Source organism: Melanotaenia boesemani, chromosome 9 (genome assembly GCF_017639745.1).
Source record: "Melanotaenia boesemani isolate fMelBoe1 chromosome 9, fMelBoe1.pri, whole genome shotgun sequence".
NCBI lineage: Eukaryota > Metazoa > Chordata > Actinopteri > Atheriniformes > Melanotaeniidae > Melanotaenia > Melanotaenia boesemani.
In genome coordinates, this window is record NC_055690.1 from 24066377 (window position 1) to 24093155 (window position 26779).

Consider the following 26779-nt stretch of genomic DNA (forward strand, 5'->3'; position numbering starts at 1 on the left):
AGAACGAGGAGAAGCAGCACTGGAAGAAGAGTACAGGTGTCTGAGATGGTATCAGCATGTCAGCTAATGACTAAAACAACCCAAACTGAGAGAGACAAAAAAAAGAGAGAGAGAAGCAGTGCTGTGCTGTATGGAGTGGACCAAGGTAGATTTGATAAGAGAAAATTCATAAAAGCAAGCAAAGCGGAGTCGGTATAAGAGTGGAACGCAGAATTGATGAAAGAATACAAGGAAAGAAAAGAAGACAGTCTTACAGTTAAACTACTGTCATGTTTCAAATTAGCGTCTGACACATCACCCTAATAACTGCATTTGAATCTCTTCAAGGGCACTCTGGCTTCCCTTCATCTTTTAGACAATTCACTACCTGACAGGCTGGCTGTTTTTATTTCGCTTTCTTTTTTTCCCACCTAAAGAAGATTCTCTGAGAGATAAAGAACATAGCTGCTGATAGATTAAAGATACAAATTGTACATAACAGTTACACTCTTGGATAGTTTAATTAGGGCTGGGTTAAAAAAAACTGATTAATTGATTTAAATCGATTCAAATTTAATTAATTAATTAATTAAATATCAATTCATAAACACTCTGAGATCATTTTTTTTTTTTTTTTTTGGACATTTTCTTTTCTGGTGATAACAGTGACCCTTTTTGTGCATGACTTAATGCTCAGCGAGATCTTACCATATATACCAGAGTTGTCAAGCTGCCATCCTGCAGGTTTTAGATGTCTTCCTGATCCAGCACACCTAATTCAAATGAAATGGTTCTCTTCAACAGCTTGTTGTCAGGTTCTGCCCAAGTATGCTGACCCATCATCCCGATTCTGGTCTGGTCAGTATTCGCTCTGGACACTCCTGATATATAACTATTTATTAGTATGTTAGCTTATTACCTCTTACGTTAGCAGCTAATTCTAAAACGGTGTCCTCTGCCACTTTCAACAAACACAGAATGTTTTGAAATCACAGGAAGTGACGTCGCCACACAGACTCCAAAATAAATCTGATAATGGATCGGCAGTGTTTCCCTAACCATTAAAATCATGTCCACAGCTGAATAAAGTGAATATACCATCATTATTAGATTAGTAGTAATTTTCAGTCGTATAGATCCAATATTCTTTGTAAGTTTTGTAAGTTCTATTGACATCAACACATTATCTAACAAATGAACTGAAACTGAAACAGTCTTTATCAGGACATTGAGTTTAACGGTTTTTTTTTGTTTTTGTTGTTTTTTTATCACAGCATTTCTGGCTGTGAACCTGGAGGAAACACTGACCAGCAAATGTAGGCAACAATCTTTCAAATATCATATTTCAGAAGTACATGTAGATCAAATGAAATTAAATTTGTTTATAGAGCACTTTTCATGCACAAAACAACACAAAGTGCTTTACATAATAAAAACAAATTATGCATATTAAAAACAAAATATAAATGCCTTCACACACCAAAGTATTTCATTTTTTTTAAATACCTCATAGTAGTTCATACACAATTGCACACAAACTCACACACATACAAACAAAGCATATATATACTCCCCCCACCCGCCCTTATCCCATTCTGTACGAACATGAACTCCCAACCTTAGTTACTGTCTCTTTACTGAAAGTAAGTATAAAAATAATACATCTGCCTTGACGCTTCTGTGAGGAAACGATATCTTGGAGATCCATTCACACCGGAAGCCAGCCCACTAGTGATGCGCGGGCCGCCTCCTAACCCGCGGGTCCCGCGGGTTACCCGCGGGTCGGGTTGGGGCGGGTCAAAGAATTTTCGCTTCACTGCGGGGCGGGTTGGTGTGGTTTACTATTCTGAAATATCTAGTTCTATCTATTAATTTTATTTTTTGTCAAACTGAAAATAAAGACCTTAATCAGTGTCTACATTTTGTTACTATAATATGTAAGACAAAATATTTATCAGTTATTTAAACACAGGTCAGGTTTTGTAACGTAATGTCCACGTAGGCGCGTAGTAGGCTACGCAGGCTACGTGCAGAAAGCGCCAAGCAGACAAGCAACAAAAGATGGAAGAAGTGTTGAATAACATTCGTTCGGGAGTTTACGTCCTTAAAAAGAAGAAAGAGGGTCAAATGGCTAAATCACAGGTTTGGGACAGGTTCAACGAGGTAATCAGTGTAGACAACAGCAGCAGCATTGGCTTTATAACACTTAAACGCTTTAAAACACTTTATTTGTTTGCCTATTTATGTTTATAAACTTAACGTTCAAATGAAAATACATTTTGTGTTGCCAGGTTCCAGTGCCAATTTAGGAGACCATATGCACCTTTCTCAGACTAAATAAAAGCATTCATCAATATCATAACATGTGTTTTAATGGGGCGGGGCGGGGCGGGTTAAAAAAATAGAAGCGGAGGTGCGGGGCGGGTTGGTGCGGTCCAATTTTGTTAAAAGAGCGGGACCCGCGGGTCGGAAAAAAACCCGACCCGTGCATCACTACAGCCCACCCATGACCACAGAGGGTTCCGCTACAGGAACCACCCAGATCAGGGCAGTCCGGGGTCCACAACACAGCCACAGGGCTGCAATGCCGGACCCCCATTTACCCAGACAAGGACAGTCACCGTGGCAACAACCACGCAATGAAAGGAGGCCTTCTTAGACTTATGGGGGCAATTCCCATGCAGTTTAATATATCCAAGATATCCAAGGACTGCAGTCACATCTGGTCAGTGGAGTTGTCCACAGTGTAAATGTAGCTATATGTATGTGTACAATAACATTTCTCTGAAATATCAAATGTCTAAAAACTAATTCTGGATAGGTTTTGGACTGGGAAAAGTAACCTCTGTGTCAGAACCCTTCCCCTCAAATTAAAAAAAAAAAAAAAAAAAGGATTGAGTTGCTCTCCAGGCAACTGGAGACCTTTCTTATTATTCACACCACTGTTTTCCATCAAAATTGTTCTTCTTTGATCCTTTTCAAAATTTGCTTTCAGCTGCAGTGTAGGCTTTCATGAAGTAATGAGCTTTTGATCATATAAGACAATCATTTTAAGAGCAGAGGCTAAAAAAAATGGTAAATTACTGCATAGATTATCTTTGGGACTCCAACCAAAACCTGAGCTCGAACTTATGAAATAATTAAACAGCATAAATGTGGCCAATGTGATTTATCTGCCAACATAAATGTCCTCTGGTTGTACGCGAGAGAACAGCTCATGCGTTGTAGAAGTCGATAGGGAAATACTTTTTCCTTCCTCACAATCTACCACACACTTAATCCTCTTCTGCTTCAGTGTCCGACTGTACAAAATGGAGTTGAAAAGGGCAGCTCCCTGATGTCCCTTCCACTAGACTGCACTGTAAATAAGAATTCATTCCCTCACCACCAGTGACTCTGCCAGTGTTGCTTGAAATATTACATTACGCTTCTATAAAAATTTGCCTCATAAATCATACAATTCAAAAGTAGCTCACCCGCAAAAGGAGCTTGTTTTAGCAAAGGCTGACTGAAAGTTTGTCTAACAGACTTCTTTTCTAACTGAAACTGGATTTCCAGATAGCTGCTGATTTCAATTTCTTTTCTTAACCATGCTACATGATTTTTGAAGTGAATTGTAATTAAATTAAATTCTTATTTATGAACCACATCTAGATGTCAAAGTATGATCCTCACATTACTGTTTTTTTTTGTTTTTTTTTTTTGCAAGAGAACCAATACATTTGATTAGTATTAAGTCAGAACTGTCACAATAAAGTTTTTTGCATTTACTTCATTTATATAATACAGTGGGTTACATTGATTATATTGGCTCTTTTTAGTTAGACTATAGGAAGTGCAGAGGGAAGAGGAGAGCAAAAAGAGGAGGACAGAGTAGAAGGAGAACAGAGACAAGAGGACTTTAGAGAAAGGGGGGTGGTGCGTGTGAAACTTAACTTTATTCTGGTCTCAAGATGTGTGGGTGAGAATAGGTGGTTTATCTCATGATTTTTAAATCCTGCATATGGCCCTGCTGCCCCCATGTTTGCTATTGTGCTCTTAAAACTGATGGTGGAACTGGGTAGGGAGCTCTGAACTCTGCCCCCCTCTCTAGTGACTTCTTTTCCTAACAACAATGCCAACCTAAAGCCTGCATGGTAAGTATGTGGGCAGTGATATTTTACAATGTTTGACACAGACATATCTATTTACGTATGTAAAGGGAGCATGAATAAATTCCGTAGTGCGGACAGGGACCCCAGCTCAGAAACCACTACTTGATGATACATCCTGTTGTTGTAGAAGATAGGTTGTTCTGTTTCCAAAGGGTCATTAGACAAACTAAACAATTAAGGACATTGATGAAACTGCTAAAGTTGGGTTAAAAACTCTATAAATGTAACACAATCATGATCAGGGATGACTTGAATAATTGCTGAATTCAAATTATAAAAAAAATTAACAACGGAACCCACATCAGTGCTTAATGGTGAGTTTAAAGTAAGATAATCTGCATATACACAATGTGAACAGAACTCATGGTACTACAACCAAACAGATGTGTAATTAATAGAAAATAGGCTGAAAGGGTGGCAAAAACATGAGGTCGCCTGACCAATATGAACAGGTTTTTCTATTGTCATTGTTTTTTTTATTTCCAAAATGACAGTGCAGGGATTCATCTGGTTCAAAGCGTTTTTGATTATTTGTTTGTTTTGTTTTGTTTTGTGTTTTGGGGGAGGGGGCCAGGTATTGTTTTCACATATCAAATTTCAACTCAACAAGAACTAATTTTCTAACAGTAATAATCTCTGTCTGCCCTCGAATAATCTCAGTCTTGTTTTCAAGCTTCCAGATGTGCTTCATACTCTGCATTTGATCTCAAAAGGAAATAAGACAAGAAGACTATAAACATGCATTTACCCACACACACACACACACACACACCAAGACAAAGTGAAGGAAGGCACTGTGTCTTTGAAATGCAGTTGAGACAGAGTTACTGTTCCAAATTGACCGACAATGGTATTAACTCTGATGATTGTGGCCGTGACTTTGTATGTGTGTGTGTTTGTGTGGGTGTGTGTGTGTATATGGGTGAATTGGGTGATCCCAGAGATGTGTGCGCGTATTTGTGAATGAGACAGGGAAAATAGATAAGGAATGTGTGAATGTGATGTCTTTAGGGTGAGTTTTTTTATTGCAAAGCCATGCAACCGTTCATACGGATTAACAGACATGCTGTGACCGGCTTTACTGGAGAGACTTTGCTGACACACCGACAGCACTTCAGCCAGACAGGCAGACACCTGAATTTCTTGGAAAACACATTAATGCTCCACCCAGTATCTGGCTATTTATGTTTAAGGGAAACTATCTGAAAAGTAAAATTGAAGAAGCACTCATCTGACAGATGGGAAGTTATACCTTTATCAGTTTCCATCATGTTAATTCATCAAGCTCTTCTGCTAATCCGTTGACCTAGATACCTTACCTCATTCGTCACTTACAGTAACTGCCCTTTGGCTTGCACATATGGAAACGGTGAGTTCAAGACACTGAATTAAAGTGGAAATTTGAGCAGTGTGACTCTTATACCTCAGAGATTTGTTTTCTACATCCTACGCATAATCATCCACACTGACCAGTGTGTGCTAATGTTTATGCAGGAAAACTAAATGATATAACCAATTTAAAATCCACTTTTAAAGTTTTTTGCTGATCAGTTGTATTACTTATGTCTATGTTGTCTGTATTTACTGACCTTAGGCAAGGGCAAGGCAAGCCAAGGCAGTTTATTTGTATAGCACATTTCATGTACAGGACAATTCAAAGTGCTTTACATAAAACAAAGGCATTACACATAAAACAAAGGCATTGCAGATATTTAGAAATAGTAAAAGATATCAACACATAACCACAATAAAATAATAAATTACATTAAAACGATTAAAAGCAAGATAAGTTAAAAAGTTAACATGCAGATTTCATGCATAGGCGCATGAGAAAAGAATTGTTTTTAACCTGGATTTAAAAATGTTTACATTTGGTGAAAGTTTAATCTCCACTGGCAGTTTGTTCCACTTGTTTGCAGCATAACAGCTAAATGCTGCTTCTCCATGTTTAATCTGGACTCTGGTCTGGACTAGTTGACCAGAGTCTTTGGCTCTAAGAGCTCTGCTAGGTTTATATTCTCTGAACATATCACAGATGTATTCTGGGCCTAAACCATTCTGGGATTTGAAAACAATCAGAAGGGTTTTAAAATCTATTCTGCGACTGACTGGAAACCAGTGTAAAGATTTCAAAACTGGTGTGATGTGTTCAGATCTCTTAGTCCTGGTTAAAACTCTAGCAGCAGCATTTTGAATGAGCTGCAAATGTTTAATGCTCTTTTTAGGAAGTCCTGTTAAAAGACCATTACAGTAATCCAGCCTACTGGAGATGAATGCATGGATGAGTTTCTCTTGGTCTTTCTGGGAGACTAAACTTTTAATTCTGTTGATGTTTCTGAGCTGGTAAAAAGCTGTCTTAGTGACAGCTTTGATGTGGCTGCTGAAAGTCAGATCTGAGTCTATCAACACTCCCAGGTTACAAACTTGGTTGGTAATTTTAAGAGCCCGAGTCTCCAGGTGTTTGCCAATGCTGACCCTCTTCTCTTTGCTACCAAACAGAATAATCTCAGTTTTGTCTTCATGTAATTGTAGAAAATTCTCCCTCATCCAGGTGTTTATTTGCTCCAGACACTGACACATTAAGTCTATTGGACTGCAGTCATCTGGAGACATCGTGCTCCTCGACATCCTGTCATCATAACAGTAAAATGACGGATGGATTCATATATATATATATATATATATATATATATATATATATGTGTGTGTGTGTGTGTGTGTGTGTGTGTGTGTGTGTGTAAATGTGTTGAAACGTTTTACTGGTATGGCTGCCAACCTGTGATGCCACAATATGAAATTAGATGAGTAATTTTACTTCCATGATAATATCTGGTTAATAATCAACATTTTTCTCATTTGCAGTATGCTTTAACAACTTTGAAAACTGTAGCACCTTAAAGTGTTAAGTTAGAAATGAGAACAAAAGACTGGACCAAAGAACCTGTAACTAACCAACTAACTTTTTAATGGCAAGGACTTGAAGATATCCTCTCAAACTGGACGGATGCTTCACCTTAACGGCTCTTCAAATTAGAAGTCAATGAGGCTGACATTCTAACTTGCTTTTGATGTGTAGCCAGACATAATTTGTATAGATATGTTAGATTTTTACTGTCGGAATCCTGTTTAGGCAGTATGTAATATACGTATAAGTATAAGAACATGAAGCCTGTGAATCCCACGCTGCATCTGCAGCTCCTCTCCTTTCACCTCCACTTGCCAACAAAGTTGATGTAGCGCAGGTAAAAATGTTGGGAGTGACTGTCACATTATCCGAATGAGTTCACGTTCACTTTCTTTTCATTCAACTTGTTCATGCACAACACTGCAAGAATGTGAGACTCAATGATATTTAACTGATAATTGGACTGATAATCTTACAGAAAGGCCTCAACATTCCTGTTGATACTGGTAGTATTTCCTCCACTGAGCACGTCATCTAGTAGTCTGAAAGTACTTCTTCAAATATGAAGTTCAAGTTCTTCACTGCTAACAAACATCGATCAAGACCCAGGCATAACAAGCATTTCACTGTTATTTTGTTGTCCTTTTCACCCACAAATTGTAAATTATGATAAAAATTCTTGATGCAAACTTCTACTTCTTGCTTGCTAGGCTTGGTGAGAGAGCTATACTTGTGTACTAATGTGTGCAGGCCTGGCTGAGGAGCAAAAGATAAACAAAACAGGAAGGATTTTATTTTTAATTTACTCTTATTTATTTTTTGCTTCGTTCTGTTTTACAGGTACTTACAGTAAAATCAGATTTGTTATTTCACAAAGAACCTTATTTCATTACTTGAAATGTAATCTGAGTACTCAAATACTTTGTCACCAAATGAAACTTAATAAAATTACTTTCATAAGCAACACTAATATATAGTGTGTCATGCTTTGCATGTTTTTCTTCTGCATGGCTTCTCTTCCACTGTCCGCTCAACTCAGTGTTTAGTCGGTTATTTCTGTTTTCCATGTCTGCAGGTCCATTCTCCTCTGCCTGCTTCCAAAACCAACTGGGAGGCTGTCACTATGCCTATGTCGGTGAGTCATGCATACACGTACACACATGTGAACACACACACACACACACGAGTGCTCTCAAATAAGCAGACCGGATTTTCAGTCACACACAAGTCGCTAAAAGGAATAAATAAATGCTTATGTTTTTGTACTATGACTAAGACATTTTTGGTTAGTTTAGTTTATTTAACTGGGATTATACAACTCTATTTCTAACTAATACTGATGTTTTAAAAACCTTCCAACGTGCTATTTTCTTACATAAGAAACATACACTGGTTACTTGCCTCCCAACTTTATCATTCTGCGCACAGCTAAGTCAAGAATTAATGGCTTCACTAATAATTATGACATACAGTACGAACTGTCCATTTTCAAAAAGCAATACACACCCACACAGTATACATTAATTCTTTTATGTACTGTAAATTATGCATGAAGGTTGAAATGTTTCCTTAACACTATACTAGTACATGTAATGGGTATAATTTGTGTGTGGGTGAGAGTACGAGCAGTAGAGTTCATTGACACATTTCATAGGTTGAATAGTATGTGTAGGGCTGTGTGGAAGTTTTTAATGCATAGATTGATTCTGGTAGCATATTTTTGTTTGTGTATGTGGATATTGTATTGTCTGTATGGTTTGTTTCTTTCTCCACTTCTAATACTGTCACACAGAACTTTTTCAGTTACGGCTGCTTTTAAATAACCACATGTTGGCACATCAGTATAATTTGCTGATACTTTTGGTTATTTTATTTACACCATTACTGATGTGGAAAAATTAGAGCTTATGGAACACTATTAATGTTATTGATCCAATGTCTTCCCATATTTGAGACTGTATTTTCACATGCTCACAAAAAAGTGATTGCAGTATAGTGGTATTTGATGCACTGAAGGTGAGGTGGGAAGTTATATCTAAAAAAAAAAGGAAAAAATATCTTCGGTTCTTTTTTTTTCATAATCATTTGTTATTTTTTAATTTGATTAAAAGTCTGTCTCTCTATGTTTTTCTCAATTTACTCACAACAGCATATTACAGTAATTGCAGATTATTAGAGAAATAGGATGACCAACAGTGAATATCATTAATTGGTAGGTAGTCATACTATGTTTTTTGTTATTTGTTTATATCTCCAAATCCTTGGATTTCACTTTGCTACTGGAGACTAAACACTGAAAATGTGCAGAGAAAAATGCTGCATAAAAACATTCTGTAATTCATCACAAACGAAGATAAATCTCTGTTGAGAGGGTTGGTGTTTCCTCTTCTATAATATCCAACATATACTCTTTTACAAGACACATCTCTGTGCTGCATAAGAGGACAAAAAAGAAAGAAGGAATAAAGTGACACACTCAAGAAGAATTTTGGCAAGGGGGTCATGTGATTTTGATTTGTGTAACAAAGCTATAAACAAAAGCCTTGCTGAATTTACTGTAGGCTTTCAGGGTCAGTTTTCTGTCTTTACCTTTTGACCTTTTTCTTTTTACAGGACATGGGTGAAAAAGATATGTCAGCGGCTGTAACAGATGTTCCTTTGTCACTGGATGACTTAGACAGGACAATTGCTGCCTTCGACACAGTGGAACAGCTTCTCAAATCTTTGAACCCAGACACCTGGAAACAGGACCTGGACAACATCTACATCCAGACACACATACATTATAGATCCAGGGCCTACTATCTGACAAGCAGACACAATAAAGGTAAGAAATACTCATCTAGGACAGCTGACATCTACAGTATTCTTTCCTGAGTAAAGATGTGTAGGTCACATATTGTGCATTAAGTGCATGTGGGGCGTTGTACATCATTTTAAACATATGCGCCAATTTATCCAATTTGTTTCTACAATACACAACAAATATGCATTTGCATTTCACTGTGATTTTTTTTACAATCAAAGTGAAAAAATTATGCAGAACAAACAGGCTGAGAGACCGTTTTTACCAGTGGTCCACCAGACAGCTGAGCTCAAACCATATAGTAAATTGACAATACAGGTAATTCTCAATAATACTGCTTACACTTGTTATTCTATTTTTATTGTTTTTATTTGTCTCACTACCTCCTCATTGCACTGTACATATGTTAAATTTTTGCATGACTGAAATTATATAGCTTTGTTTTATATGTACATTTGATTATATTATTTATTGTGTTTAAGGGTACCGTCAGTGGCAGCTACCTACATTTCGTCATGCCTCCATATATGATGACAGTCAGTGTGTCCCAATTCAGGGTCTGCACACTTCAGAGTGTGCAGACTACCGAGGCTACAGAGTTTTCTCTGTAGTGTACACACTTCAAAGTCTGCTTAACGTTCGTGAAATGGGACAGACTACCTAGCCAACAAGAATTTCCCATAGCAACAGCACAGGATGTTGAAACTCACTTAAATCTCTGAAATTACTCATAGGACACCTCAGTGAACGTTAACATCGAGAGGTGACACCGACAGTAAAAAAAAACTCTTGTTTGAGGCTCTGTTGTTTTCCAGCCTGTAGACACTTCATTAACCCATTAAAAATCCACGAATATCAAGTATTACAGAATTTTAAAGTCACCATTTAACAAACATGTTTTAATGTACTTGGTTTTTTAATGTTTCTTCTAAAGTGTAGTTTAAAAAAAAGCATTTTTATTTTCTTTTTTCTTTTTTTTTTTTTTTTTAAAACTTCATTGAAACCTAAAACATACTCTTCTAAGCTCAGTTGTTGATTTGCCACCGTCTTGTGCGCAATGAATTCTGGGAGAAAAGAGGCTGCGAAGGGTGTATCACCAGCAGCCTTCATTTGAGGCCAAACATCATGACTTGTGCATTGCTCGAATCTTTATGCTAACTGATCTTGCAGTTACTTGACCACATTGGAGTTTAGAGGCTAGATCAATGATTGAACCTTTTTATCCAAACATTAATAAAAAAGAGAAAAGGAAGACCAAGAATGAAATAGAGTTAAATAAAATATAACTGAGCTTTCGATTCATAAAATAGTGTATTTTATTGAAAACTGAGACTTGATAACATTTACACATTAATACAGTCATATTTTTATTTATGTATGTGGACTGCATAAATCATGCAAGCTAACTATCATGTCATACATTTATAAATATTTCACCACAGTATGGTGCAGTTATTGGTGTTAGGATGCTAATAAAAGGGAAGGAAGAATGTGAAGCCTTGCACTTACAGAGTAGACTCAATAGCAGCAAACCAAATAGCCTAAATAAGTCAGTGTTGCCTTTTATTCAGGTAAAACACTGTTAAAAAGGCAAGTAGTATCAGTGAAGTTTTTCTGGACAATAGTAAGATAATTGTGTATCTTCTGTCAATGTGAACTGAGTACCAACGTTATACCTCACATCTCAAAAACCACCTGCTGTGCAGCACACAGCTGATTCAGAGATCCTTCCTCCTCATCTAAAGATGGTCCATGATGGGCAGCTTCCATCTTCATAATTCTACAAGCAGCAATGTTTCGACAGCTGATCTGGATAAAGTTGGATATGGTGCTAGAGCATCCTGTTTATAGTATGTTTGTTTCTAGATGAATGTGGGGCTGTCAGAAGTGGTATGAGAGAGGGCATGTGTTAGTCCATAACTGCTTACAGGAGTATAAAAACATGATAAATATCCTGTTATGGTACATGTGGATACCAATAAAAAAAAATCTGTGACTGATATGCGAGTTCACTCAGGACACTCATGCGATAAATCGTACTCACACACACACACACACATATATATATATATATATATATATATATATATATATATATATATATACAATACCATATATACAGTACCTATCTTTTCATATGCATACAGTACCAGTTTGGACACAATTTCTCATTAAATCTAATGAGAATTAGAAAAAGCCTTTAGAAAGCTTGCCCAGTTGAATTATTGCATCACATGAGCAGTTTGCCCTTTGGAGGGGGGCTCATATTGGGTCAGTGGCAGATTTAGGGCTAAACAAGAGCAGTTCAAGGTAAGTCTTTACTGTGAAGTCAATGCTAACAACCCGGAGTCAATGAAGCAATAGATTTTGTCCTTAGGACTAGCTGTGATGGAACTGAATGTTTTTCAGTTAGAACAGATGTCCTTGAGAAATGAAAGTGATCTTTTCTTAAAGAGTGTCTATTTGTGTGTGAATGTCTGGATACAAGGACCCCATATCCCCCACCTTTGCCTTTATATCTCTTTCCTGCACTGTTTCTGTATAATGGAAGGATTTCATGTTTCCTGGTAAATATTTGTACTTGACAGCAAATTTGTTTCTATTTAATAGTTCATGTGTGTGCTCTGCTGGCATGGGAAGGCGTTGTATATGGGGAGTTTGTGCATTTTGCAGGGGCTCCTTAAAGCTGTGTAGGCACTGCAGGTTTTTAAAACACAGATGTAGCACTCTCTAATTGGAAATTCAACCTGTGTAGCAGCACAGAAATCTGCCGCAGTCAGCAGCTTAGCTTTGTTTTCATTAAGACACACACAAGCACACACCCATCTCTGTTCTCATGGACCACATGCTTGATAATGTTATTATTTGGGGCACATTATGTCCACACATTGTCATTTCAAATAAGATTTTAATAACATAGAAACCAATAGCGCTTCATGTATATTTATGCTAAAAATGTCATCAGACAGTTTTATATAATTTTCCCATTCTTGTGCACAGATGCTGCACTTTTCTCTTGTTGCTGTCTTTGTGAGTGACAGTCATACTTGGAGTCTTGCTTGCTCTTTATGTCTCTTGTGTCTTTTCCCCTCCCAAACACTCTGACAGCGTTCCACACTACTGCTTTCCCGGGATTACACTTATTCCCCTTAAACAGACACAAGTCAAACCCTGCAAGCATTGAAACACACACACTCACAAAGAAATGCATCCCAAGACACTGACAGTAAAAACACCGATGTAAAACTTATTGTCACTCAGAGAAACATGCATCTAACTCCCATCACCCAAACAGTCATTGTACATGAGACCTAGTACAGCAGCAGTCTGAACTGCAGGCAAACCAGTTAACAACCCAACTACTTTCAGACTATAAGTCTCACTTGTGCGACTTTATATATATATATATATATATATATATATATATATATATATATATATATATATATATATATATATATGTATATATATATATATATGTATATATATATATATATCAAATAAATATCACTTTTATGTGAATAAAGTATTACAATGTATCACTATATTATTACTAAAATACAAAAATAATTTTAACTATTGCATGTTTAAACTAAGCATGTAATAATTAAAATTATATATGTGCATATATATATATATATATATATAGAGAGAGAGAGAGAGAGAGAGAGAGAGAGAGATAAAATCATGTCGTTCTGTACGCTGAGTTTTAGTAGACTAAATAGTGATTAACATACCTTGTGCATGTGTATATTCACTGCACCTGTTTATTTTCATATGAAAGTCCAGGGTTAAAGCTCTGCTCTAGAATCTTTAGTTATAAGTATGCGTTGACATTGCTACATCTCTAGCATTTATAATGAACTAAACCTCGCTATAAAATTGAGGAAGTTATGGTTATTTATAAAGTGCATGCACTATTAAAACAATGTTATGAGTGAGCGAGCCAACTGTGGCAAGATGGCCAACGTGGACGTTTGACCCCATTGGCCAACCATGAGGATGAGACATCAAGCCTTTATTATAGATATCTATGGTTTAGCACACCTTGTCTAAAAAGCTTACCATAGCCTTGTCTGCCGGTTTAGACTACATTATCTAAACGGCATAGCTATTAATGCCATTTTGATCGGTGGAATACACAGAAAGAATAGAGTTTACAAAGAGGTATGCTGTTTTGATAGATAGGTAACAATATTTGATATTTTAATTAAGCTATAGTAATTTCCAAGTTTAACATTACATGTTCAATCTCACAGTATTTTGGGAGAAGGTGCTGGATGTTAATAAGTCCATGCTACCATATATGTTTAAACAACATTACAGCTTTACTTGCAAAAAGATAAACAGAAAAAATGTACACTTTCATAGACTTTATCTTGGTTTTTAAGTGAATTTCCCCTCTAGCTTTAGTCATACAAGAGATGCACTTGAGGCAGTGCGAAATTAATATGAAATATAATTCACAAAACTAACTGCTCATGGCTTCACAAGTTGCTGCATGCTGACACAATCTCTGCACAATCAGTGGTGCTAAATTAATGGGTCATTTTAAGTTTTATGCCAAACTGTCAGGACACCTGCCTTAATGTTTTCATGGCTTTCCAGGATGATTTTCCAGCAGTTCAGAGTTATGTTAACATAATTTGCATTGTCTGTGAGCAACGTTAGTCAATGTGCAAGCTGACGGCTGTCAGTGAAGTGTGCTTCCATGTCAATTTGCAGACGATGAAGAGAAAGTCCACTGTGCCACTAATTTCATCCTATTTTTCTAAGAAGAAAGTAAACACAGAACAGTCTGTTGACTGTAGCGGAACTGCAGATACAGCCTCCTAATAGTAGTGAGGAGGAGGATGACCATGTAGCTGAAGGAGGGGCAGCAAGACAGCATGAAAGAGATTTAGAACATGGCCATATTTCTATTAGGGCCAAACACAAACAGGAAACAGATCCTTTGCATGACAGTGAGCAGCAGGGAAGATCAGCCACAGAGAGTACTGAAGCTAAAGCTAGGCCAGCCACTCCACCTGCACCTGGACCAACAGGTAAATTTATCTGTGTGTGCACAATATGAGTAATGAATGGCTACAGGATAAAGTCATCTGTGCTTATAATAGTTGAGAGTGAGTGAGGATGTTTCATATTATTATATAAAACCTTCATGAAGAGGAGCAATAACAGCCACAACTTCTGGTTTTCCCAGGACTCTTCAGGGAGACTTGCTAGAAGACCTGGCAACAGGCCACTTGAACTGTTCTAAAATTCTGAAACAATACATATTGAAAGAATAATTGAAATAACAGCCTGAAATTTCTTTTTTTCTGAAATGTTTGTGTTCTCAAATTTGAGGTAAATGTGTTGGATGTAGTCTTTTTAATGAAAAAGAGTGAAGGGGCATGCAGTGCTCAGCCACAGGCTTGACTACCTGATTTACAACAAGGAGAACCAATTCGGTGTGCCACCCTAGAATTTTCACTGGCCCTGTCTGGCCACCCCTGTGAAAATCTTCTAGAGTCACTGCTGTATGGACATGATCATCATACACAGGACTTAGTTTGAGTCTACAGAAGATTCAGTAGGGTCAGAGCAGAGTCAAAGAGTCACTGAAAGGATTTGTGAATGGAGAACAAAGCCACCATACAGACAAAAACATCTATTTGTGAGCAAAGCTGAGGGCAGATGCTAGTACTTGGGTAGCAGTTGTGGTTTGGACCCTAAATGAGTAGAGTGTTGATTGCTCCTCTCTGTGGTGCACACTGTTCTGTGTGAGTAGGCTCGGTCGATCATTCTCTAATTTGTAAGGCCACTACTGTCTTTGTTTAGTTTAATGGTTTCTTCAGTTTTTTTTTTTTTGAGGATAGTCCAGTTCCACCTTAAAGGTGAATGGAGCCTTTGTGAGATCTGGCCAGGGACAACAGATGAAAATTAGCCCTTTCATTAAGTCTGGAATAGAAGTGTTCTTTTGTTTTTTTGTTTTGTTCTGTCCCTGTCAAATAAACAAGTAAATGAATCAGCTTTTGTTGTTAGTGATCACATGTATGTCTGCCATGATGCTCAGGGATGTCGTGATTCTTGAATCAATTCAGAATTTTTCATAACCTTTGACACCTACAAAAAGATCTGTGTAATAAAAAGATTCAATTAAAAATTCAAGATTTGACACATTGTCCCAACTTTTACCCTTTTAAATAACAATTCCCAACTAAAACATCTTATTGTATTAAACATACAAATGTCAGACAGGCTGTGCTGACTTACCCTCATTTTCTCTTTCTTAACTCTGGGGTTCTAGAAAATTCCCTTCAGGGCAAGTCTATAGAGCCAATATCCAGCCAGATACCATTTAATATACTGATCCTTTATTACAAAAAAAATAATAAAAAAAAAATAAAGTTGCAATATTGGGATTTTTGTTTGCCTTTTTAGAGAAAGAAGGAAATTTTACTTGCAAAGCTGCAACAGGTAGCGCTCCAAGGCACAAACACTGCAATAGTTCTCTAAAGTTTCCTAGGACTGTTTATGTGCAACAGTAGTGTAATTTCTGCCAATATTTTTATTTTTATTTTTTTCCTCACTAATTCCACCCCATTTCTTTAAACTTCCTCTCCTGAAATGAATTAAGCTCTTAGCAACTCATCTTTGCTCATCAGAATGACATGTTTACCTTTAAAACTAATCCTTTCATGGTTTTAAACGGCTTAGATGTAACTACACCTTTGCCTCATTTGATACGTACAGACATTTTAATATGCAAATTATTTTCTGACTTACCTGTAAGTTGTTTTTTATTCAGCCTTTTGTATATTATTGTGTATTTTACAGCGATGACCAAGTGATATTGATATGGTCAATGTGTTAATTAATATCCGGTTGACAGTAATCACAGAACACTTCATCCTTTGCTGATTGTTGCTTTTCTTGTTTAGCTATTTTTTCTGTTTTTCTCATCTCTTTTAAGTTAATCTCATTCTTCGTTCAAATACCTGTGGTTTCATTGTAATGTCTTCATAACAATGTAAAGGACTTTGACTGTTTTTTTTTTATGGAAAGCACATTGTTCTTTCTGTCAGTTCTGTCCATAGAAATGTTCTTGATGTCTTGTGGGTTTCCTGCAAAGCCAATTTCACAATACAAATGTCTTTGCTTTTCAGCAATGTCAAAAGAAATGTTCACGAGCTACAGCAGCACAACAAAGCAGGCTCATGTCATTTAACCAAAGTTTTCCAGGGTTAATTCTAGAAATGTATGAACAAACATGCAGATGTTATTCAGTCTCCTGCTTCTGGGTTTTCTGGTTTTTACTCTCTGGACAAATATTTTCACCCCTTACTCCTCATTAAAATGTTAGAACCATTTAACTCTCCTGAATGTGTTTTAAGCCATTGCAGAGAGTCTTGTTGTACAAATGAAGCAATTTTGCTTCAGACTGATGACAAGAAGAAAGACTCTAGCTCAATACATTGGTCTATAATCAATTAATGGCCCCCATTTCCTGTTCTTAGTTACTTTTTTTAAAAAAAAAACTCCTGATGATTGGCTGCTTAGTTTACTTGTAAAAGCTGTAAGAAATTCTCTGTTGTGTTTCTGTACAGGCGTAGCAGCTGGTTGTCTGGTGTTAGGTTGGATTGAAGGGTCATTGCTTCTATCTACTGTATCTTTGTCTTCTCTTCCTTTTTTCCACTTTCCTTTTTACTTCTCTTCATTACTCTTTTCTTTCTGTCCCCTCCGGTCAGGTCCAGCAAGATTACATGAATTCCATAATTTCAAATAAATAAGATAAAACAATATATTTAAATAAAAAAAGAAATAAAAAATGAGATTATCAAGAGGTGCCTTATCCCCATAAAGCTCCTCTTGGCAAAGCAAATTTGTTTGGCACAACACAGCAGCCAGACCATTTTGTTGGCTACAATGCTAGACAGGACAAGTAAAAAAACCAAAAAAGAAGGAAATTAAGAAAATGTAAATAGTGGTGATAAAAAATAAGAAATCCACGCTTGTATCTGACATTATACAGGTATTGTATGCGTATCACGGAAATACTTCCAGGATTATTCAACACACTTTACTGTTTTTTTAAAGAGTTTTGGGCTCTAGTGACCTTTCACAATAGCTTGACAGGAAAGGGGGAGGGACATGCAGCAAAGGGCCCTAATTTGGGATCTGATCCTAAGCCAGATGAATTGTTGTAGCCTCATCAGGCAAGGCATGTAGGACCAACAATATTACAGTAATTTCAAGTTGGACAGTACAGATAAGTGTCATCTACACAACAATGAAAACATCATATGTCATGATATAATGGCCAAATGTAAGCATGTATAAGATGAAACGTGCTGGTCCAAGCACACAACCCTGAGGGACTCCATGACTGACTGGTGTTTGTGAAAGACTTGGCTTTTACAAGAAATAGCTACAATTCAAATATTTATTTTTTCCTCTCTTACCTTACTCACTGTGCAGTCGATCTGAATCGTCTCTACGATGACGTCAAGCGATACAGCTGCACGCCACGCAACTACTCAGTAAATCTACGAGAGGAGCTTAGGACCACCAATGCTGTATTCTTCCCCCGATGTTTGTTGGTGAAACGCTGTGGAGGCAACTGTGGCTGCGGGACCAGCAACTGGAATAATGGCTGCACCTGCCGGCCCTTAAAAACCACAAGCAAACTGCATGAGGTGGGTTTTATGACAGACACACATTCACACACAAAATTCAAGTTATGGTCCAGTTCATAGTTCTGTCATTTTTGCTTTTGTCTATTTCCAGTGAATTTAAAACTTTCAAATCTCTCATTCTTACACATTGTAAGATTGTAAAGCTTTTCATTAAATTGGGCAATAGATGCCATAAGCACGTTTAACTTTGCTGAGTTGTAAGGAACTTGTGGTTTAAACAAGGTCATTATTATTTTTTTCCTAATCTTGTGTGCTGCTGTTGTTTCCTTGTGTTATACGTATTAGCATTCAGGGATTCACAGTGATTTTTATTACCAAATGAGTGTTGACAATGTCGTGCTATATGCAATACTTAATAGAAGCTCAGTTTTCCCTTGTTCCATTTTATAAACTCCTAACACCCCTAAGCCCCAACAACACTAACTAAAAGGTCAAGTTAATTTATTTTGATCTTTTTCTATAAAAGCCGAAGCCACAACAGAAGTCATTTGAAGTCACATTTACTCTAGAGAATGTTTATACTTTGTCCTTTTATTAAAAACTAAGCAGTCTAACCTGTCGTGCACAGTGAAGTTCTGCCCTGATGCACACACACATAGGCACATAGCATGGTGTACTCCCGGCATGCTTACATTTCCTCCAACATTGATGGGTAAATTGCATATTGACCCTGTTGGACCTCCAACAAAATTTACTTTAGAATTGAGCCAGGAACCTTTATGGTACATTGTTTTCACTCTAGGTCCATATGTTAAAATTAGGCTTTAGATTGTTTATCTTTGGGCCCTCAGGCACCACTGCAGTAAAAACAGATATGGTTCTGTTGTGGAAATAAGTGTAATAACTCAGCATCATTTCTGAAAACCACTGGCTGGGAACGCAATCTTCACTGCACCTACGAATACAAGATAAACTACCATCTAAGAGATCTAAGATCTAAGAGAGAAAACACTTATATTGATCAGAACAAGAATAACTGCTGTTTGATCTAGATCTGAAATAAAGATGGACTAAAGTAATGTGGAAAACCGTTGTGTACATTATCATATTTAAACATTATATTGATATTCAAACTTATCCACCACATTTAAGGGGAATTTCTAAAAGATGCTAAAAAATAAACAGATTGTGTGTGAGTAAGACAGTGAGTAAGAGGAGAAGATTCAGATGCTGAATGAGAGAGAAGCAGGAAGAACTCGAGCGTACAGAGACCAGCGCAGCATCAGCAGCGCAGCCTCACGCTTTTTCTGTGCTTCTCATTTCTTTCCAGTCTCTCCGTATCTCTCTCACGCATTCGATCATTCTCCTCCTCCTCTCTCTGGGCCTCCATCATCCTTTCATTCCCCCCAATTCCCATTTTCAATTTGTCCCTTTGCGATGCACCATTCTTGTTCTTTAAGCCTGTCATTCATTTCTTTCTCTCACTTCTCTCCATCTCTTTGTGTCTTTGTTCCTGCATAGCTTCATTATTGAAACGTGGTCCTCAGGGCTCTTTTTCTGTCTCTCTTCCTCTCACTGTTAAAAATCACACAATAGGAATTCAGACAAAAGTGGGATTTGGGTTGTAATTGTGCCATGTCTGTGAGTGTGTGCATGGCTCTGTGTGTGTGTGTGTGTGTGTGTGTGTGTAAGAGATGAAGAAGGTGTATTGTTTCTGCATGTGCTGTGCATTCATGAAACAACATGAATCTGTGTTGTTATGATTCTGCTGTATGTTTTTTTTTTTTTAAATCTTTCCAGCTTCTTCTCATCTCCTTGCTAATGTCATAGAACTCTAACTAGTTCCTTTAGAGACTTCTAGAGAAACATATTACTCACACTATTGTTTCAGAGTTGGGAAGTCCTTACATTAAGTAGTGTGACTTTTGTGGTGTAGTGGAAATGTCACAAGTTTGCATCATTTGTTGAGAATTTTGGAATTCCACATATTTTAAGGTAAAACCTGCAAACAGTTTAACTTACTGCAGTTAGCTGAGTTATAGAGTAAACATTCAAAACCTGTTTTATAATTACCTTTTTTCAACTAATAGTTAAATAACTGTTAAAAGCTACAGCATACCCACGGTTTGACATGAAAATACTGCAGATATCTGTAATCTCTTAGTACTTTCTTCTGCTAAAGCCCTTGGATTTGCTTCCCTGCAGCATATTTTATGAGATACTGCATCAAGTTTTGTTCATACAGAACATTCATCAAGCCTCTTGGCAAAGGGTTCCAGATATATTAGACATAATGAATGACTAGTTAAATAATAATGTGGGGATTCCAGTACAGTCACTGGTATAGAACAATGGGGATGTAGAAGTCTCACAGCAAATAACAGCATTAACTGCAGCAATGTTTGCCTTTAACATGTAATCAGTAGGTTTTCTTTGTATCTCATTCACTTAAGTTAAAAGTGCTTAATATTGAAAAAATATCTCAGTTAAAAATAGATTTTTAAATTTAAATTTAAAAATAGAATAATTTTCTTATTGATCTTTAACTCTACAATTCGTAATAAGGCAAAACACAACTGAAATATGGAGGTTCACAGCCTTTTCTTAACATCCTGAACCAGGGAGAGAGAAGGCTGCAGAAAGGCTCCTACTCTGGTAAGAGCCCTTAAATAGTGGAGAGACTGATGCACAGAGAGAGGATGAGGCCAACTGCTTAGTCCCTCAGGCCATGGGAGGGAGGCGCAGGTGGACCCAGCAGAAGGGTTTGAGGATTCCAGCGTGAGCATCCAGGAGATCACTTTATCCATCTCAAATATCATCTAAAATAGATGAAGCTCTATGAAATGATATAATGACTCGCATCTACTCTGGTTTACTCTAGTCTTTCTTTTATTTTGTCAATAAAAGTATTTAAGAATAATAGAAAAATATATTTTTTTATGAAACTTCTCTTTAAGATCTGCCATTAAAAATAAAAAAAAGTTTTTCTTTTCTATCAAGCACAAAAAAAAGCAACAGTGTGATTTGTGTGTTTATTTTCATTAATTTACAATGTGTAGATGTTCTATCTGCCTTTTCTCTCAGGGAGCAACTCTTCACTTTTCTAAATAACCACTTATGCTAAACAGGAAACATCTTTAGTCCACTTCCTGTTGGCTCTCTTTACCCTCTTTTCTCTCTGTCATCTGTAGGTGCTGAAGTATGCCCCAGACACCAGCATGCACAGGCTCCATCAGAGACCGCGGGTCCGTTGGGTCATGGATGAAATCTTTCTCTCGCATCATGACACCTGTGAGTGCGTGTGCCCCTCCCAGCCCCCCCGCTGACACTCTCATTCTGGCTTATGCGTGTGGAACTGATAGATGAGTTCTTTTATCTGGTTTGACTTTATATACCAAACAGCACCACCAGCAAACATGCAGCAAAGAAAAGGGCAACAATCTGGCAACTGCAGCTTCTATTCTACACAATGACATTTGTTCATGCAAGTAAACCACTTACATTTCTCTGTGCACAAACTAAACTTTAGAAATGCCTAAACGTCTACAGTCAAACATATATTTCCTTTTAGTTTCCTGCATCCTGGTGCTTAAACTGTCAGTATTTATGCTGAATCTATATATTTTGTACACCATGGAGTGTTGAAATGGTAGGGGATTTTCAGCAGTGACCATATGGATTCAAACTCTTTTTTTCTTTTAAGTACTAAATACCACATTTTGAGGAAAATGTACCCATAATGTATTAAAAACATATTTATGTTTAAGGGATTTTCATGCTTGCCATCTCTATTGAATTGAACAATCTACTCCTGTTTCAAGTGTATGTATTTGTAGTTTTACTGTTTTAAAAGACACTTTCTAGAAACTTCAGGAAAATCCTCTGCCAACAGCATGCTGCGAAAAGTGAACGAGAGACAGAAGGAGGGAGGAAGATGGGTTGGAGGAAGTTTACACCAAAATAACACTTCATCTTGATGTGAAATTAGGCTAAGTACAACCCTCCAGATCTAAATTTTACACCAATACACACGCATTTATACTAGCTAAAGACAAAACTGTAGTTACATGTGCAGAATTCAGTTTTGTGTTGTTTTGCCCACATTCTTGTCTAGATTTAGTCACACTTCTCAATGTGTATCCATCCATCCAAACACCTCTTCCCTTTCTTTCTCACAGTCTCAGTTTCTAACTCAGTTTCTTGTTCTCACTCCCTTCATCACTCACCCTCTCACACATCAAAGAAAATGTCAGATCAGGCTGCTGGGCTGTGCCCAGTTTTCTGAGCATTCCTGGCATTCCAGATGCTAAGCGGAATTCTGCTACTCCGGATAAAACCATGATCCTCAGAGCCAAGACACATAAGAAAGGAAAAGGAGATAGAAACTCAGGAAGAGCGACAGAGAGGAAGTTTTTAGAAGAGGTGGCTGACATAAAAATGGCAATCATGTCTCTTTTTTTTTTTTTCAGCACTCCGGGGGGTGAGATGCTTTCAAAACACAGCACATAAGAGTTTGCTACTCAAATTTTTGGGCAGAGATTTGCTGGAATCAGAGAAATATTCTCACTTTACTTGAGTATGTATGTGTCTCGGTTTTCTGGTAACAGCTCAGGAAGAAGTCCCTATTGTTTAAGGGGTGGAGGGTTACCAGCATTCTGTGGAAGCTGGCAGCGGATATGAGCCTGTGAACAGTCAGCATGTAACTGTGCGTGCAACTGCATGAATGTTGCATTTATGTGTCGGTAGCTTTCAAAGCTGTCAGGAGCATCAAAGCAGCAGGGCAAGAATTCAGATGTCCAAACACATGATCCAGCTATAGAAAATAATACAAGTCCTATGTCAGCTGTCATCTATCCATCTCCATCGCCCCACCTCCAGTGTGCTCAGGCTCCTAGGCTGGAATTGACCAGAAAAAATTGGATTTTACATGCTACTATTCTTCTAAAGGCAGAAAAAAATCATCAGTCACAGTGAAACATGACTCCTGCAGCATTCCTATGTGCACGTATACACTGTAAGTCACGGCTATTTGGCAGATGTGAGATATTTAATAAGTAATACTTAAACATTGAAAATGTGTAGCAAACAGTGCAGCAGTCACATTCCAGTTAATTTATACCATACATCGCACATAAACACATGTTTATACTTATTGTTTCATGACGGTTTTTGCTTGTTTGTGGTTTTTGAAGTTTGCTTTTACTTCTGCATTTTGTAGTTTGAAACATGAAGTTTGCACAAAGTGGGTAGCGTGTCTTGTCCCAAGATGCTTTGCTGCAAGTTTAAAGCTTTTGTACCATTAACTGTGCTCGTATAATTGAAACAACTGGCTGGGTATTTTTTTTATCAAGAGATAAATAATTGAACAACTGATTTTTGTTTTCTTTATTTAATGTTTTTTTGACTTTCTGATGGTTTATTAGGAGGAATCTTTACTTGCCATGTGACAGATTAAAGCACGTATTAATTAAATAAACTGCATGTGCACCAAAGGCATGTGAGAGGCTACAAGTATGTGTGGATGTGTGTCTGTGTGTGCGCATCCTGTGTTGCCAGTGTACTCTGCACATTCTTTTGTTGTAAATACCAAAGTGACATTCCTCTTTTTCCATAAAATTGTTTTCTTCTCCTTTTCGTTACAATAAAATCAGACATTGAACTGGTTCACTCGCCTTACGTAAGGACATCAGAGCCACATACTTTCTCTTTTTTCAGACAACGCTGTTTTAAAGTTTTTGTTCATGTCTGTGTATCGGCAGCTGTGCTGTGGTATGTTTCACTCAGAGAAAAGTTACCGATGCCATTTCAAACAAGCAAAAATCAGCCTGCTTTGCTGCATTGAAAAAATAATACTCATGATAAATGTCAGCGCTTCACTTAAATAATTTATTCTTTCTGTATTGTTTTATTAGGAATATCACCCGGTTGGTTTTGATAAATAAAATATTTGTAGCATTATCGCGTCATGTTTTTTGTCTCTCCAAAACCTTGTTCTTTTTTTTTTAAATCATGTCACATGTTTTCTCAGAAGCCATATATGTAAATAACGTCATTACCGAAATATATAAAGATGTGGATCAAACAACACAGAACAAAACAGACTGAAAACGAGACACAAATATATATGGACAGTAGGACAGACAAGGTTGAAAGGATTTGATAAACATGAAAAGATTAACTAAACATGATATTATAAGCTAAGCTTGAGATCAGCTTGTAATGGTAATTATAGTGTGTGCATGCCAGGTGTTTGTATGGGAGTGTGTGTAGTTTGGAGTAAACTAAGTTGGAGTGGAGTGCCTGTGTCCTGTATCCAAGCAGGGAGGAGCCTGAAAACTAAAAGCCCTGTGTCCCATTTTAGCTCTGCAAAGGAACAGCAAGAAGACCTGCATACTGAGTAAAGTGTGGGGTGATATTCAACAATATGATCTTTCAAGTAGATTGGTGGTTGTCCATTAAGTGCTTTAAATGTAATGGAAAGGATTTTAAAGTTGACAAGGTACCACTGTAATGAGGATAGTATGTCAACACCCTTGCCACAGTATTTTGGATCTGCTGGAAAATTTAGAATGAATAAAATAAAATTACATTCCAGATATCCAGCCTGAAATGCACAGAGAAGGGAGGACATTTTCCTCTTTAAAACATGCATGCATGCAGGCAGATATAGTCTACAATCATGGTCAAAGAGCATGTAACATCTGGTGGTCAACTGCATACAAAAGGGGAAAAATGGCATCCATGACAGTAATTTCCTTTTCTTTTTAATATTGTGCCTGTATTTATTTTATTGAGTGAAATTGGATTGTCAGAGGCTGTTGTGTGGATTATTTGTCTCGCAAGTGCTCAAAATAAAATGAAAATGAAATGGGTAATAATGTATTTTACCTCAGAGAGCATTGTGTAATTCTACAGAAGTAATGCTTTTATCTGAATCTGATTTTTTTATTGTTAATGTGTGGTCTGTTTCCCCATGCCCCTTGTAGAGACAGTATTTCATAGGATGTAATTAAGAGGTTTATTAAAGGGTATGAACAATAAACAGGTCTGTTTCAGTTGGGCTACTTGTTGGAGAAAAAAATAACAAGCGAAAAATGAGAAGGAAGACTTTAAATGCTGAACCCTGAGCTTGTCATGCTGGTTTAGTGTTGAGGGATTTCCTGCACACAACACACAGTAGGTGTCGGAGAGGTGACATAATTGAGCTTGTGTACATATTATAGTGTTTTAAACTTAATGTTTAGCTGCATCTCGACAGATCACATGGCAAAGGTTCAGGTAACCAAGCTGAAGAGTCATTTCATTTTTATTCATTTTGCCTTGTTGTGATTGAGTTTTTGCTTGGGAGCAGGCTTATTGTCAAATTCACTTAATAGCTTCATTAGCAGTTGCTAGGAACCAGCAGTGTTCCTGGTAAGCACGAGACAAGAAGGTCAAATATATCCATTAATTCACATTAATTCCAATGCATCTTAGGTTTCTACTGGGGTTTTCTTCCATGTGGACTCCCCTAAGTAAGTATGCTTCAACATTTGGGGGGGGAGGGGCATGAGTATTTCATGGCTGTTGATTATTACTTGATGAGACTATCAATTTTGTTTTTTAAATATTTGGGTTTTAATATCTAGTTCTAATATAAAACCAGAGTAGGTTGATGTGTTGGACTGTGCTATTAAATTTGGGTAAGGTTAACATGAATAATTAAATAACCTGAGCTGTCATGAGGCAGTCATAAATACATGGATGATAATGGTGATTGTGAGTGATTAATTAATCATGTAAACTCATGTATGAGGTAGACACAAGTTCAAAAGATGATGATAACTATTTCAAATAGCAATAGCATTTTACATGTATTTCTCTACATCTCACAAGTCTTGTTTCCTGTCGTGGTTGTTGCTGTGGCAACCCATCCTGTGCTGCTATCATTACACAGCAGTCTCCCGTGTGCAGCCAGACAGTCACATCCCACGGTCTACCAGCTAGTCAGACATTTGTCCATTCAACACTCATCACAGAACAGTTTTTTTCTTCTACTTCTTTTTCTTTTTTTTTTTTTTTTACCAGAGAAAGTCTACAAAGCAAAGTGAACTCCTAGTCCCAACAGACATGAGCAAGACTGAATACAAAACTTACATGGGAGTTAAACAGGAGTGACCAGAATTAAGATCAAGTAAAAAAAATAAATAATTAAAATAAACAAACAGGAAGGCTGCAGGGAAAGGCAGATCAATCAGAAAAAAGGTCAGCGAGAGACAGTGCTTGTTGTTTGTTTGAACCCATCATTCTGACATGCCTGTTTTTGTGTCTGTCA

The 26779-nt window shown here is 37.2% G+C and overlaps 1 protein-coding gene across 3 annotated transcripts in view; it reads left to right on the forward strand.

Moving 5' to 3' along the window:
* pdgfd (platelet derived growth factor d) overlaps positions 1-26779 on the forward strand; it is an 80717-nt gene that overhangs the window by 40746 nt on the left and 13192 nt on the right. For 2 of the 3 annotated variants that reach the window (XM_041993823.1, XM_041993825.1), the window contains exons 4-7: positions 8114-8173; positions 9652-9865; positions 18308-18525; positions 21657-23836. In XM_041993823.1, coding sequence (XP_041849757.1) covers positions 8114-8173; positions 9652-9865; positions 18308-18525; positions 21657-21791 — 627 coding nt within the window. In that variant the 3' untranslated portion in view covers positions 21792-23836. Of the gene's footprint in view, positions 1-8113; positions 8174-9651; positions 9866-18307; positions 18526-21656; positions 23837-26779 lie in introns of those variants that run through there. The other variant, XM_041993824.1, reaches the window with a different exon arrangement.